Source organism: Hylobates moloch, unplaced genomic scaffold (assembly GCF_009828535.3).
Source record: "Hylobates moloch isolate HMO894 unplaced genomic scaffold, HMol_V3 SCAFFOLD_9, whole genome shotgun sequence".
NCBI classification, from domain to species: domain Eukaryota; kingdom Metazoa; phylum Chordata; class Mammalia; order Primates; family Hylobatidae; genus Hylobates; species Hylobates moloch.
Genome location: NW_026652284.1, coordinates 84744684 through 84760111, shown reverse-complemented (window position 1 = coordinate 84760111; position 15428 = coordinate 84744684). Strand labels below are relative to the sequence as shown.

Sequence of the window (15428 nt, the reverse complement as noted above, 5' to 3'; positions counted from 1 at the left end):
AAAAAAAAAAAAAAAGTGTTGTCACCTATTCTCACTCTATAATATTCTATCTAATGTCTACATGATTATCTCGTAAATCTTAGGTCTGTAATAAGTAAGTCAGATCATAAATGTGGTATTGTCAAACTTTAAATGAGAATTGAAAATACCATTACCAAAATTTAGCTGTCACCTATAACAATTTTTGTGATTCTAGGATGAATGGGAAGAATTAGTGTGGATGCTAAGTAGTGGGATTTTTGAAAAGTCATCTTCAGGCTTCCATATGTTACCCCATCATCTCCATCATTGGCATTATGACTGTTTAATACTTATCAGCATCCTCAGATGCTCTACAATATAAGAAATTAGGTGCAGTTCTGTTTGTTTAAGAGATGCAAGTCTTGCCATTTTACTGATAGGATACTTTTTAGTATTTGATCATTAGAATGATTCTTTGAATTGCTTTACAGCATAGTGGTAAAATGGATGAAAACAGATTTGTGGCAGTTACCAGCACAAATGCAGCCAAAATCTTTAATCTCTATCCAAGAAAAGGAAGAATAGCTGTAGGATCAGATGCTGACATTGTTATTTGGGACCCAAAAGCCACAAGGTAAGCCTAAGTTCTTGTATTCCTTGGCTTCATCGTGGAGAAAATGCACTAACTTGCAAAGAAATAATGCTTTGGCATTAATCAGCCATTTCTCCTTAGATGACTTCTTTAGCTGTGCTCAGGTATTTTGAGCCTGTACACAAGATAAAGGTTTTGATGTGCAAATATTCCTTTGTTTTTCTTGGCATAGAGGATGCAGAAGTTGTGTTGCATTCTCTGACAATGGATCTGTATATAAAACCAATATGAATTTACCACTTCAGTGCCTGGCAAATGCCTGAGTTCACATGGAAGAAAGGTACAGCGTGACGAAGGAAATAAAAGGCTTAGTTTGAAAAGGGTTGAATTGAAAACTCAAAATAATTACAGCCTTTTTAAAGCTTTCAGATAGAAAAATTCCAGCACAAAGGATGTCACTTTCAGTTAGCCAAATTTTCCAGTTGAGTTCATCTTCAGCCTATCATTCCCAGTAGATTCCAGCTTTTTGTTTCCAGTTTCCATAATTCTATGTTAATATTGCAAGTCTGGCAAATTCCACCAACTCAGGAAAGCAGTCAATAGCGGCTAGAGCTCTGTTATTGTCTCCTTATAGGACGTTAGCACAGGCAACACCTGCAGCCTGATTTGTGTTTTTCATAAATTTTGCAGTTGTAGTGAAGAAAATCCCATTAAATGCTTTAATAATCTATATGTATGTGCACTTGCATGGACTTCTGCCTCCTTGTACAGGCATTTATTCAAAGTCTGTTAGGGTTTTTATCGTAGTAAGAAAAAGTCTACGGTTTCTTGGGCTAATGGTGTCACAAAGGCCCAGCTTCAATTGAAGTGCTCCTGGGTTACCTTTGGGAAAACGATGATCATTTGAAACACTAAGGTACCATCACTGTAAGCCTAAAAACAAGCCCCAGATATTCCTATAGGAAATCCTTGTTTTTTTCCACTTGACGCTCTCTGGGCACCCACTGTTCCCACTCAGGGACCAGTTCACATGGTTAGCAGGCCGTAGTCATAGCAAGCAAGCAGCCTTCAGTTAAACACCTCAGCATATCACCTCATCACTGGTTAAGATCCATGCAATGCCGTAAAGGGTGGTATACACATCTTATTTACATAAATATCTTAAGATAACAACAAGACACGGTTCAAGGTCTTTCTTATGTTAATAAGGAACTATTGCCCATTTAAGGACTAAATATCTGGTTGCATACAAAATAATTACATGCGAAATGAAGACAACTAAAACCAAATGTAGGCAGCTTCTCTACAAAGCTAGAAAAATTGTGCTTGGAAAGGCAATGGAAAAAAAATTGCTTGGATTTTGATTGTTCTGTGGCTGAATTGAGCATGCTGTGTTTAGAGAACTCCTGATATTTAAAATATCACTCTACAGAGGGCTGCTGTACACCCAGCAGGGGCCTGCCCAGGGCCATCTTGGCTGTAATTCAAACAATTTAGGCTGCTTCAAGGGCTGGGACCAGGCAGACCTTTTGAAATAACTTGCGGTTTAAGGAGATTGTGAGCTTTAATCTGAAAACCTAGAAATTTTCAAAAGGGTGAAAACTATTCTGTGAAAGAAATATTTCTGAAAAATGGTGTTTTTGAAGCATAACATCAGGGAGCATCACACTAATGTTAATCATCAGTAATAATCTGTACGTCACAGCTCTCGTGGGTGTTTGAAATGTTTTGGTGTCTTAAATGTGATTTTACCAGGAGAGACAAATATTGATTACCTTATGACAATAAGAAAACTGTAGCTGTACAACAAACTGTGTAAGTGACAGGTTTGCTATGAGAACCCTGACCTAGTGACTTTGACTTCATAAACTTGGATGTTTCTTCATGAGGTTCAGTACCAGGCTGTCTGCTGATAGCAAAGCAGAGCACTTTATAATATTCTTGATTTTTCATATTCCATGTTGTCTTCCAATCAGGTGGGCCAATAACTAAAAGCATTTTTGGATTTGATTTCATTCTCTGTCATTCTTTATCAAAGGTGAGGGAAAAAATGAAAATACTTTATTGTGTGGTGAGACTCTCCAATCTAATTCTTAATAATATGGAGAATCTCAGGAGGCCATTTGATGTGCTGCTTCTTTTGAATCCTACACCTGAGTATCTCCAACAGGGCCCAGCCTGGCGAGCCCTCGTCTGCCGTTTTAATTTCTAGGGATGACACCAGCTCAGGGGTAGAGCATTGTCTTCCCTAGACAACTGGACAAAGAGAGATGACCTGAACCTAAGGTTGTGAATAATTCACTTACTTTATTTACCACATATTGCTGCTTGGAGGATATTTATAGGCTGTGATTATGTCTCTTTGAGTCATGTTTTTAGACTATATAAATTTAGACCACTTTCTCACAAGTTTTGCTACTGATTTCTATAACATTGTCTTGCCCTTCCTTTCCTATTCAGTTGTTTCAGAATAGCACATAATGATCCAGATGTGTAGATTTTTTTTAAAGATCTATATATATTACCTGCTTAATTTCCCTCATTTCTAGTCTAAGAATAACTAACTTAAGGTCAAACTAAAAAGATCCTATGTTTTGACATTTCTTTCTATCACTTTCTCTCGTAAGTTCTTTCACATTTCTTTTTTTTTTTTTTTTTTTTGAGTCGCCCAGGCTAGAGTGCAGTGGCGCGATCTCGGCTCACTGCAAGCTCCGCCTCCCAGATTCACGCCATTCTCCTACCTCAGCCTCTCTAGTAGCTGGGACTACAGGCACCTGCCACTACGCCTGGCTAATTTTTTGTATTTTTAGTAGAAACGGGGTTTCACCGTGTTAGCCAGGATGGTCTCGATCTCCTGACCTCGTGATCCGCCTGTCTCGGCCTCCCAAAGTGCTGGGATTACAGGCGTGAGCCACTGCGCCTGGCTCTTTCACATTTCTTGTATGATTTCCATCCTTCAGTTTATGAAGGACATTATTTATCACATTAATGATCAAATATATTTATCACAATAATAATAATAGAAAATTAAATATTGACATTCTTGTATATGTGTCTTTTGGGAGAAAGATACACATTCTGCATTATCTTACTAGTATGAAGGCTTCTTTATCTATGCCTGCTGATTGTGTACACCTCGGTGCCAGACATAAGGAAAACTAGCATAGGCCCCAGAGCCTGATGTGTAGGTTCTGGTCCCAGATCCATCAAAGGCCATTTAAAGTCTCTGAAAATCCACTCTCTCATATGTAAAATGGGATCATTAAGAATTGCTATGCCTACCTCATAAAGTTTTGGTTAGAATCACACGAGATACATGTGAAAATGCTTTGTCAACTAAGAACATGTTACACAAAGACAAGATATGTATTATTATGGTTATTTTCTACTTCTCTAGTTTGACTAGTTTCATTCTTTGCAGGACATTTTCATTTTTAGATGTTCTCAGCTATTTTGCCTGTGGTGATCAGAAGGCAGATGAACCATGGGGTTCTATTTGTCTGACTCTAGATCCTTTTAAAAAGCTGGTGACCTTTTTGTTTTTCTTTTCTTGTTTTATCTTTTTTTTTTTTTTGAAAAGCGGAAAAATATTCTCAGGGTATATTGAATTGATTGAACCTCCTTTGGATTTCTTTGACTTATTTGACTTACTCTATATCTTGCTTCTTTAATCCTTTAACATTTTCCTCTAAACCGTCATCAGAATATTTTTGCACTATCATTATTCATTTTTTTCAGTTACAGAATGTGGGAAAAAGGAGAGAAGGGGGCTGTTGAAGAGGAGGCTTCATAGAATAATGAATCTGGAAGAATTCAAGGAGAAAGCGTGTTTGTTGTGGTTCACGTTAAAAGAGAGAGATTGTTGCAGAAACTGTATGCTGAGCCCTTATCTGGGTCGATCACAGCACCAGCTTTCTCTATTCTTGGCCTGGTTGTTATGAGAAAGTTGCTCATCTGGGCTGGCTGTTCCCAACCAAAATGTATGCTGATGACCTCAACTAGGACCTTTCTGAAGTACAATAATATTTTTAGCCTTTTCTAACTGTCCATGAATCATCCATAGCTTTCCACTGTCCTTAGACACTACCCCTACCATCGTCACCGTCTGCCTCTTCTCACCTTGCAGCCCGAGTTCTACTGAATCCCGCAAACCAACTCACAATCCCGTACCACAATCTGTCTTCCTTTTCTTTCTCATTAATTTTCTTAAGGTCTAGTTCCATTTTTAAAAATAAATGTTTTATTTTAGAATATTTTAGATTTACAGAAAAGTTGCAAAGATAGTATAAGACACTCCTATGTACCCCACAGCTGGTTGCCACTATTATTATCTTACATTAGTATGGTACACTTGTCACAATTAATGAACCAATATTGATATGTTATTATTAACTAGAATCCATGCTTTATCATATTTCCTTAGTTTTTGCCTGTTTTTTCCCTTCTGGGATCCAACATTACATTTAGTGGCCATGTGTCCTTAGGCTCCCCTGACTTGTGACAATTCCTCTGACTCTGTTTTTGATGACCTTGACAGTTTTGAGGAATATTGATCAGGTATTTTGTAGAATGGCCTCTGTTGTGATTTTCCTGATGTTTTTCTCATTATAAGCCTCGGGTTGTGGGTTTGCGAAGTAAATCACAGAAGTAAAGAACCATTTTCATCACATTGTATCAAAAGACATACTGTGAGCATGACTTACCACTACTGGTGTTGACCTGGATGAACTGGCTGAGGTCGTATTTGCCAGGTTTCTCCACCATACAGCTGTTTTCCCCACCCCTTTCCATGTTGTATTTTCTGGAAGGAAGTCACCATGTACAGCCCATACTTAAGGAGTGAGGAGTTATGCTCTCGATTTTTGTTTCAATTGATCCCATATGACACAGGCCCAGCTTGGTTCAGCATAGAGAAGAAGCACAATAAATGTTGAACAGGTGAATGAGAAGGATGCAGCCTTCCACACTGCATGGAAGATTGGCGGGACTAAGAAATAGCATAAAGGAAAATTAGAAAGATTTTATTCAGCACCCGCTATGGTGAGAGGAAAAGTAAGAATAGCACCTTCCCATTTCATGCTTTTTACTTGCTGCATGTGATCAACAAATGACTGTGTTAGAAGGATGAGTGGATAAAGATGAATTTAAGTAGAAAAGATTTTCCAAGGAGAGGAGGAAGAACTGTCTTGCTGGTCTTATTTTCCTTAAGTGCCCCTTCATTTTTTAGGTTGGGAGCAATGAGTTTGTTAAGCAGATCTCTTAGAGAGAAGAAATGAAGTCACCTTTGTGTGCTCCTTCATTCACAAATTCACTCTGCACAGGAGCACCTCGGCAAGCCGCAGGCTGAGGGTCAAGCTTATACAACAGCCACACCCTGCCTTTAAGAAGCTGACAGTCTAGGAGAGGAGAGGAGATGTAAAGTCAAATATTCTCAGCCTAAGAAGGGATGGGTTAAGAATATCACACGAGAGGCAGAAACAAGATGCCTTAGAAATTCAAAGAAGAAAGATCATTGTGGAGTTAGAGCAGTCATCGACATGAAATCATACGAGAGAGGTGAGTAGATAACGTGGCCCTGTGAGTCAAGACTAAACATGGAGGTGAGATAAACCAAGGCATTGATAGGGGGTTCTAGGAGGAAGCAGTTAAGGCTGGGGACTGCACCACAGAGAGAACAGATTCAGGCTGTAGAAGGAAATGAGAAGGTGAAGAGGTTGTGGCTGTCTCCACTTTTAATTGTGTTTATCACAGACAGAGGCAATTTTAAATAGAGTTCACCTTGTAGAGAAGTGTTATTTAATCAAATGAATAAATGAATATATCTATAGGATTTTTTTTTCCTCCTTGCAGTAAAGGCCTCCCTTTTAAATTTTACCTGCCTGATTTTAACATTAAATGCAGATTGGTAATGTGCAGGGTTTTTGTCTCACACCATTAGATGTTGGCCCAAATTTTCCTACAAAATTTCCTTAAACGGTTTTAGCAAAAATAATTGCCCAGCCATCTCGTTAGTATCTAACAGGAAAGCAACATGCATTGCACCCTAGATACTGAAGGGGGCGCCCACAGCCCACACTGAGCTCGGCTGGCCCCATCCAGGCCATTTGAGCTGCTGGTTATGCAAGAAAAAGCCAGCCTCTGGAGAACGGATGCATTTGCTAATGATTTTTGGCTTCATGGTACATAGATGTTTTCGTTTTTAAAATTCTTGTTACTTATTAATGGCATGTAGACGTAAGTATGCTTGCCACACACAATCTGTAGACTTAAAAATGGACCACGTTAAAGTTACCAGGGGAGACCAGTGGAAAGAAAAGCAGGGCAGCCATGCTTATTTTTTCCTTTTAAATCTGTAAAAAGCGAGATGATTCCAAGGTGAGGAATTTGACATATGGTGATGGATGGCGAGAGAGAATTGGGAGTGGGCGTAGTAGGGAAGGTTTGGACATCCTGATGAAAGATTACCTAAGACGTCACTAGCCTGTAAAAAGTTCCTGCAAAAATCAACTGCAATAGCTCTTCTGTGTCACTGCACAATAAAGAACAAACTGCATTTAGTGTAAAGGGAGCATTCACCTTTTTCGGAAATAAAAGAGCCTGCTGTATTCAGCTTGACGGCTCATTGAGCCGGTGTCTATTGCTTATGACAAAAGTATGTGTCCTACTGCTTCACTACTTGGGTCAAAGTTTCAAATTTAAGGATGTTTTCCGTGTCTGAATGTTTGACCCATTTCTGTAGAAGATCTTGGTACTTAGAGTCAGGGGAAGAAATCAGGAACATGCTTTTTATGTGATGTTAAGACAGAATCTTGTGGTGTCATGTGGTCAAGACAGAGATCAGCCAAATTGGCCAACTTGTTAAAAATCTTATTAGAGAGAGTGACATGTCAGTTACTTGCAAGCCCATAGCTGCAGCAGTAACTCATGTTCTGGCCATTTAAAACCATCCTTGGAGCTTCAGTTCTTTGGTATTCATTAAACAGCACTTAGTTACTATGGTAACTGTCCCTTTTCAGTATTTATGAGCTACAGGATATCTCACAAAATCTCAAGCACACAAACACACAGCTAACACATTGTGTGTACTGGAACATTTAATGAAGACTTCTAGCTGGACCGTATTCTGCAGAGCAGACATATTTTCATTTATTATTTTTTAACTCAATTATGGCAGGCTTTGACCTTGAATACACCATTCTTGAAGGCATTGTGCCATCTTTCCTGCTTAATTTCCTTCCTTTTCTCATTGAAGATAGAGATAAATGAATTTAACTTTACATTCAGTGAAGAGTAATGGCTTGCAGCTTATGATGGTGCCCTTCTGGATTCTAGAGGGGGCCTTTTGTGTGAAATAAAGCGGGGGAAGAATGACTGTCATCCTTGGGTGGTAGGGATTGTAGGGCGTGGGGAGGGAGAAGAAAGGAGGAGTCAAGTACCCTTTGGCAAAGAGCGACGGTTGTGGCTTATTAGGATAGCTACATCACCAGTGACTGTTTCACAGAAGCTATGAGGCATTTTCCCTTGAAGTTGCACATTGTGTATCCTCTGACTAATTTGTGCATTATAATCCTCCTCCTCTTCCTCAAAGAAAGCGTGCACACACACACACACACACACTCACATGCACATCAGCACAGCAGCCTGTGTTCCTGCTCATAACAGTTGATCGGCCTAAAGATGCTGCTTTTCATACCTGTTTCTAAAAGTGTCTGTCACTAACGCACCTGCCACTCCCCACACCCACAAGCATCCCAGTGTGCATTGTGTGGGTCTTGTCATGGGTGCATAAGTGGAAATGAATATGATTTATGCCATGATTTGTCACTGTGATGTCTTGTAACACAATATCAGGGCCACACCGTGGTGTCAGGGCTGCTGGCTGAGGTGGCTCAGGTTGTGCTTTTGCAAAGTTGCAGGGGCACTCTTCACATCATAGTTACCACAGATGTATGTGGATAGATAGGTAGCTAGATATAGATACAGGTAGTAACTATGCCAGTTTTCTATCATATGATAGCAAAGCACCTTGAGGAACAAATATCTTTTGCTAATCCACACAAAATCAAACCTGCCATCTGGGCTATTGGGGGAGCAGTACCATAGAGTGAAGAGAAAGGCTTTGGTGATAAATTCCTAGTCTGCCACTTATGAGCTGGGTATGACCTTGGGTATGTCGTTTAGTTTTTCTGCATTTCAATTTTTTTATTTGCAAAATGGGCATGATGATGATATTTATTTCCTAGCTTTGTTGTGAGTTTTAAGGTAGTGTCATAAGATGCTTGGAACATAGTTAGTGTTCAGTATCACTTGGCATGTAGTAGGTGGTCAGTTAGTGGTAATAGTAGTAGTAGGTGGTCAGTTTGTGGAATGAGTGGGAGCTCTTATTAGCTATAGCTGTGAGTCAGAAATCTTTGCATAATGACTAATTCAGACAAAACCAAAAGACACTAGAATTATATTTCATATAAAAACTCTGTCTCCCAGGTTTCTTGCACACCTTTAATTTTCACTACTAAATTTCAGAATGACTAAAATTAAGAAGCTTGGATGGATTATTTTGGCTAAGATAGCCTGAGCCTCCAGAACTGACACCTTTTAAAAATTATTAGCAGTGAAACTGTTCAAACAAACCTCCTAAGATTCATTTTGTGGCCTTCAGGAGACATTTGCTTTAAAAAAAAAAAAAGTTTGGGCTATGCATGAAAAAAAGCTAGCATTATTGATTACATATGCATACAATTTTAACCACTCTTTATTCCAAGTTGTTTATTTAAACACATTTTTATGCAACTGAACCTTTCAAGTGAACTAGAAATGATTTCTAGGGACTTTACTACTAATAACTGCATTTTCCCCCAAATTATAAAAGAAAAGCAGCTTAGAAATGAATCACAGTAACCCATTCTATCATTGATCATTTAGCTTGGCCAGAGTAAGCAGTTTCTTTTCAGCATTAGCACTGGGCAAAAAATAAGCACCAAGTGAGGCTGTGTGAAAGGCATAGGCTTTCCTAACTAAGCACCTGCTGTATTTTTCTTCCTACCTGACATAGATTCTATGTTTTTATATCTTTGACATTTGCTTGTATTATTTACAACTGTATCCCTAGGTTTAAGCACAGCTCCACGTATATATAGAAGCTCAATAGTCATTTGTTGAGTGAAGGAACCAGATACTAATGGACAAATGTGTGATTTAACATTTTTGTCTGAACTTTATCTGCCCATGGAAACTGGCTCAAGAGCCATGTTTTACATATTTTCCCCCTTTGAATTAAAGAGAAGAGAATTCTCAGCACTTCTGTCTTCTTCCCCAAAGCAGTGCTTGACAAAGATGCATTCCAGAGATAGTGGCTAGTTAGTGTCACCAGACCTGTTCGTGAATGTGGTTTACACCAGATCAGATCCTTCTGTGGGTCAAACAACACTATTTTTTGGACTCAGACTCATCTCTAATTCTGGCCAGTTATTTTAAAATTATGGCCATTGGTTATGGAGGAAACAGAAGACAGAGTGAAAATGGCTCAAAAGAAATTTAGTATCAGTATCTGAAAAGAATCTCAGGGTCCTTATATTCTTATCGTACAGCAAAGAGCCTTGTCTTCCTACAAAGGCCTTAGAAGAAATCATCTATAAAAATGGTCTCCTCCCTCTAGAAGACTATAGTGGAAGTCTATTTGGAGGCAGTGAGTAATTCAAGGAAGGGCCTGCATTTTAATGGCCTGACCAAAACACCAAAAAACTTAAGCTGATTTACTAATTTTTTTTTAAGAGCAGAGGTTCTCAAAGCATGGTTTCTGGACTAGCAACATCAACATCATCTGAGAATTTTTCAGAAATGCCAACTCTCGGACCCCACCCCAGAGCTACTGCCTCAAAAACTCCTGTAGTTGGTTCCAGCAATCTAGGTTTTCCCAAGCCTCCAGCGGCTTCTGATATACACTCAAGTTTGAGAAACACTGGTTTAGAGTCATAGAATTAGATAAGACTTTGGAACTAAAAAAGTCCAATTAGCGCCCCCAAATGGAGTTCTCTATACCTTTGCTTGATTGCTGCTAGTTTCAGGGAACTTAGTACCTAACCAAACATTCCATTTCTTTCTGGGATGCCTGTAATTATGAGGACATTCTTCTTTTGGTTGCATTAAAAATTATCTCCTCTTAGCCCTTCACATGTTTAGCCTTTGGAATTATGCAGAATATATCTACAATCTCATATGATAGTCCTTTCATTTATTCATTCAAATGTTTGAAGAAAGTTATTGGCTCCAAGTAAGCCTTCCCATCATCACCAGATATACACTCCCAGGTTCTTCACCAGATCCTTAGGCCCATGAGTAGCAAAATCCCAATGACCTGACCACTCCTATACCCACCCTTCTCTTGACACACACTTGTCCATGTCCTGCAAACATGTGAGTCCCAGAACTAGACATGTTCCTGCCTGTAATACCATCAGAGCAGGAATATCTGAGGCTGATTAGTTTTATAACTAAATGCAGAACTCTGCATTTTTTTAAAATAACGTTTTCCTTGAATACACCTTGTACATCCAAAACAGTAATTGTGAGCAATTGCATGAGGTTTGACTATCTTACCACATTTATTCAGTGAGTAATTAAAAAACTTATATTGGGTCTTCTCTGATGTTTATGTTAAAATGACTAGGATTATAGTAAATGGTTGCTTTCTGTGTTTTAAGTCTCTTTGAGTAGACAGTAATTTACAACGTCCATAATTTTTTTAAAAAGTACAATATTTAACATAAACAAAAGGTACAAAGAGTACTATAGCTAACACTTGTGTATTAACCTTCCCAGGCCTGTCTCCTTCCTCGTCTCAACAACTACCCAATTTGATGTTTATAATTTCCATGCATTTCTTTCTATTTACTATATATAGGTGCATTTCTAAGGCACGACTATATATTTACATAATATATATTATATATAATTTTTGTGTATTCTTAGCTTCATATGAATTGTACTATATGTATGTGCAACTTTCTCAACATTATAATTGTTAGATTTATCTATGTTGAAATGTGTAGGTTTGTTTTATTTATTTTCACTGCTTTATACTATTATGCTTTATGAATATACCACAATTGATGATATATTCTTTTGCTGGTGGGCATTCAGGTCTTTTGCAATTTTTCACTATTTCAAACACTGTATATCTTTGTATATATGTGTGAGAGTTTCTCTGGGGCATTCATCTGTCCCCTGGTTTGTTTTATATGAAATGCTCTCACATTTTCTCAATAGAAACGTATAAATTTATGGGTCTTTGCAACTAAATGCAGAAATTCCCATTTCTCTCTATTATGCTTTTATCTTGTTCCACATTCATTTATTCAGTCATTACAAACCATATCTTGGGCCCTGCCATGTGCCAGAGACATAGTAGGTGGTGGAGACAAAGTGATTAGGCATAATCCCATTCTTTACCAGGGTGGTAAGGCCATGGCCAGCAGAGAAGTGGTGGCTTTTGTTTTTTGCCCTAGTTGTCTTTTGAATTGTGATTCTGATGGCCCAGGTACTAGCTCTCACTGCCAGAGTAAGCCCACCAATCAGAGGGTTCTCTGACCAGATCTACCACACCAGAGCCACAGAAACAAAGCTTATAGGCCCTGCAACCCTGGCAGGGGTGGGCCTAGAGCTGGAATATGAGTGGGGGAGGAAGTGGAGACAACAAAGCTCCAGACCCCTTCCAGTCCCCTGAGGCAAGACAGCCAAATATTCACCTATTTGGTGACTTGAGTCTGCACGTATTTCATCATTCTAACTGCACACACGATGCTTGAAATATATAATATTGGCACCCACCCAAGACACATGCACATAGACATATAACTGTTTCCTATTAATCAGTACCTCTCTTTATAGCCACGTTTTCACAAACATTCGCATTGGCCCTTGATTTCCTGAGCTCATCACATAGAAGCTAAGATCTGTGAATCTGAGGTTAGTGCTTTCTTTCTGTGCTCCAGGGCAACAGATTGCGCATTCTGTCCTTGGTTACAAGTGTGCACTTGGCAGGAGCGTGGCCTGCATCCCTGCAAATCTGCCAACGCTCCTGGACATCGGTTCCAAGCATATCCTGCTGGCAATGGGGCTTCTTTGAACACCAGCAGGCAGTTGACTTCTAAGTTTAAAAGATTTCATGTACCTGCAGAACACTTCCTTGGTGCCCTCCCAAAAAAGTGGCCTGTGCAACCCAGAGAGCACATGGGAAGGAGAGTCAGAGTACATTAGGTTTATTTCGCAGCTGCAGCTGCAGTCACATTAAACTTATTGCCTAATTTCCTTTGTCTAACTTGATTTCTCTTTGGCTGGGAGGCAAATAGATTGATTTTTTTTTTATGCTGAGGTTATGTTGCCTGAAGGAAATTTTCCATTGGTTCACTATGCCTGCCTTTAGTCCGGTAACTGGGGCCGCGTGCTGTCTGGGCAAGGAAGGGCCTCCCCAGATGTGCTCTCAAGGCCAGCTGTCTGCATGGAGGAGGCGCCTCATGGAGGGGGTCACAGGGGCTGCCCCTCCCACGCAGGGTATTGCTGAGCATTTGTGCTGGGCTCTCAGCTCATTTCTCTGTCTGTCTTCTAATAAATAGCTTTGTTTTATTTTTTCCTTTCCTGTGAAGTCCTTTTCTCCCTATGTTTTCTCTATCATTTTGTATATTTGCAATGCTCTTTCCCTCTCCAAAATTTCTTAAAGGTGGTTTCTTCACATTTTTGTTATATTTTCTTCCCGTGAGCCCCCCACTATCATCCTGTGCTATGATTGTGCCCTTTTCTTCTCACCAGGGAAGAGAAATGTTCATACTTTGCTCTCAGTTCTGTCCTCCTACCAGGCGTTTATTTAAGAGAGTTAAGTTTCTGGAGGCAGAATAATGAGAAGGCAATTTACCCACAAGAAAAACAAATGGAGCCTTTGTCTGTGTAGAAGGATTGCTGAATTCCTCACATGGTGGAGGCTAGGGGGATGAGGACAAGGTTAATCAGTTATCTGAAAACATATATTGATTGCATGTTCATTGTGTGTAAGAAATGTGTGAGAAATTACGAGTACTGTGGGAGACATAAATATAAGGTGTAATACCTGTCATCAGAGAGGTTGCATTTTGGTGAGACAAAGATATAAACATAGTGAAGGATAACTAAGTTTTGGAAGAGAAAAATATCAGCTCAACACATCAGTACCAGAGATGGAGGAGGTCTCACGTGCTGGTCTCCTTGACAAAGGAGTAGTCCAAATAATTGTCCTGAGTTGAGGTCGTCTGTGAAGACTTCACAGATGACTGATTTGGGCTTGGGAAGGGGCTTTGCACTAACCGAATCCTTGGAGGTGGCTCTGGACAGGTGGATGGGGACAGTAAAGCCATCCAGATGGTGGAGTCAGGGGCAAATGAGGAAAATGGGAAAGATACAGTCATGGGATAATAAAAACTGGAGAATGAGAGAGGGTTCAGGATGGGAAGGAGTTGAAGATGAGATTTGTCCTCATCAGACTGCCAAGGGCTTTGAATGTTAGGTGAAGTATAGCAGATTTTATGTGAGGCAGCATGAGCTATTGAATGTCTTTGAGTGAGGGTTTGAGTTGATCCAAATCTGTGCTTCCCAATTTGCCTGGCACCAGTAGAAAGTGGTGTTATTTGTAGAGTGCATGGCTGTAAAGAGAAGGGGCTTTGGAGATGGGGAGGAGGATGTAGCATAACCAACTCACCCTGGTTTGCCTGGGACTTTCCCAGTTTTAGCACTGAAACTCCCATGTCCTTGGAAACGCTCTCAGTTTAAGCCTAAGCTGTGAATGTCACTCTAGGAGGTTGCTTTTGGTCAAAGGTGTTGGCCTAGGATCTCTACACCTACCTGATCACCCTAGGGTCTGAGGGTTTTAGTCTTGTGTCTAGGCCTGTCGGCTGGGGAGATCTGACTAAATCGTATTTTAGGGTGATGAGTGTGTAGGATGGATTGGACTCAGGGAGAATGGTCAGGAGGCTATTGTAGGAGTCTGACCTGAGGGGATAAGTCAAGATGAGAGCAATTAGGGTGATGAGTGTGTAGGATGGATTGGACTCAGGGAGAATGGTCAGGAGGCTATTGTAGGAGTCTGGCCTGAGGGGTAAGTCAAGATGAGAGCAAACAAAATGAAGGCCTGGAAAATGGGGAAAATGGAATTAATTTAGGTTGGTGAAAAATTGGAAATGGAGTGAAAGAGAGGAGTCAGAAGTGACTTCAAAATAACTGCAGCCTTGCTCATGTATGAACCAAGCATTTATCGAGTGCCAGCTGGATGCAATACATTGTGCTCAAAGTTGAGTGAAAAAATTATTACCCTAAGGGAACTTAGGATCTAATTAGATGGATAAGAAACACCCCAAATAACTCAAATAACTATAATGCCAGGTAAAAGATTAAGCCCAATGGTTAAGGGAGATGACATTTAGAGCCAAATTAGGCAACTGTATTTAAATCTTAACTGTGCCAGTACTGGCTGCAGGACCTTGGGCAAGCTACTCCCCTCTTCAAGGCTCTTTCCTCCCCAGTAAAATGTAGACATGATAATAATTGTAGCAACTTTTGGGGCTTGTTGAGAAGAGTTAATACCTTTAATATGGTGCCTGGCATATAGTAGAACTTTAAAAAACATTAATATCATGATCATGTATCAAGTGATAAAGCACTAGACAGTTATACACTAGTAGGGAGATACCAAAGTAAATGACTTTTATAATGTGGGATTCTAGGAAAAAAAGCTTAGAAAAATTCAACAATTATCCCAAATTTCAGTTTGTTTTGTCAATCACAGTTTCATCCTTGTTTATACATTTCCTGTCCTGCATATTTAGTTTGTATTTTTTAAATTTTTTTTAATTTT

At 39.6% G+C, this 15428-nt stretch overlaps 1 protein-coding gene across 1 annotated transcript in view; it reads left to right on the top strand.

Annotated features, from left to right (window-relative positions):
- The window catches only part of DPYS (dihydropyrimidinase), an 89844-nt gene that overhangs the window by 44382 nt on the left and 30034 nt on the right, over positions 1–15428 (top strand). Inside the window, exon 7 of the mRNA XM_032758483.1 lies at positions 453–595. Within this exon, the coding sequence (XP_032614374.1) occupies positions 453–595 (143 nt within the window). The remainder of the gene's footprint in view (positions 1–452; positions 596–15428) is intronic.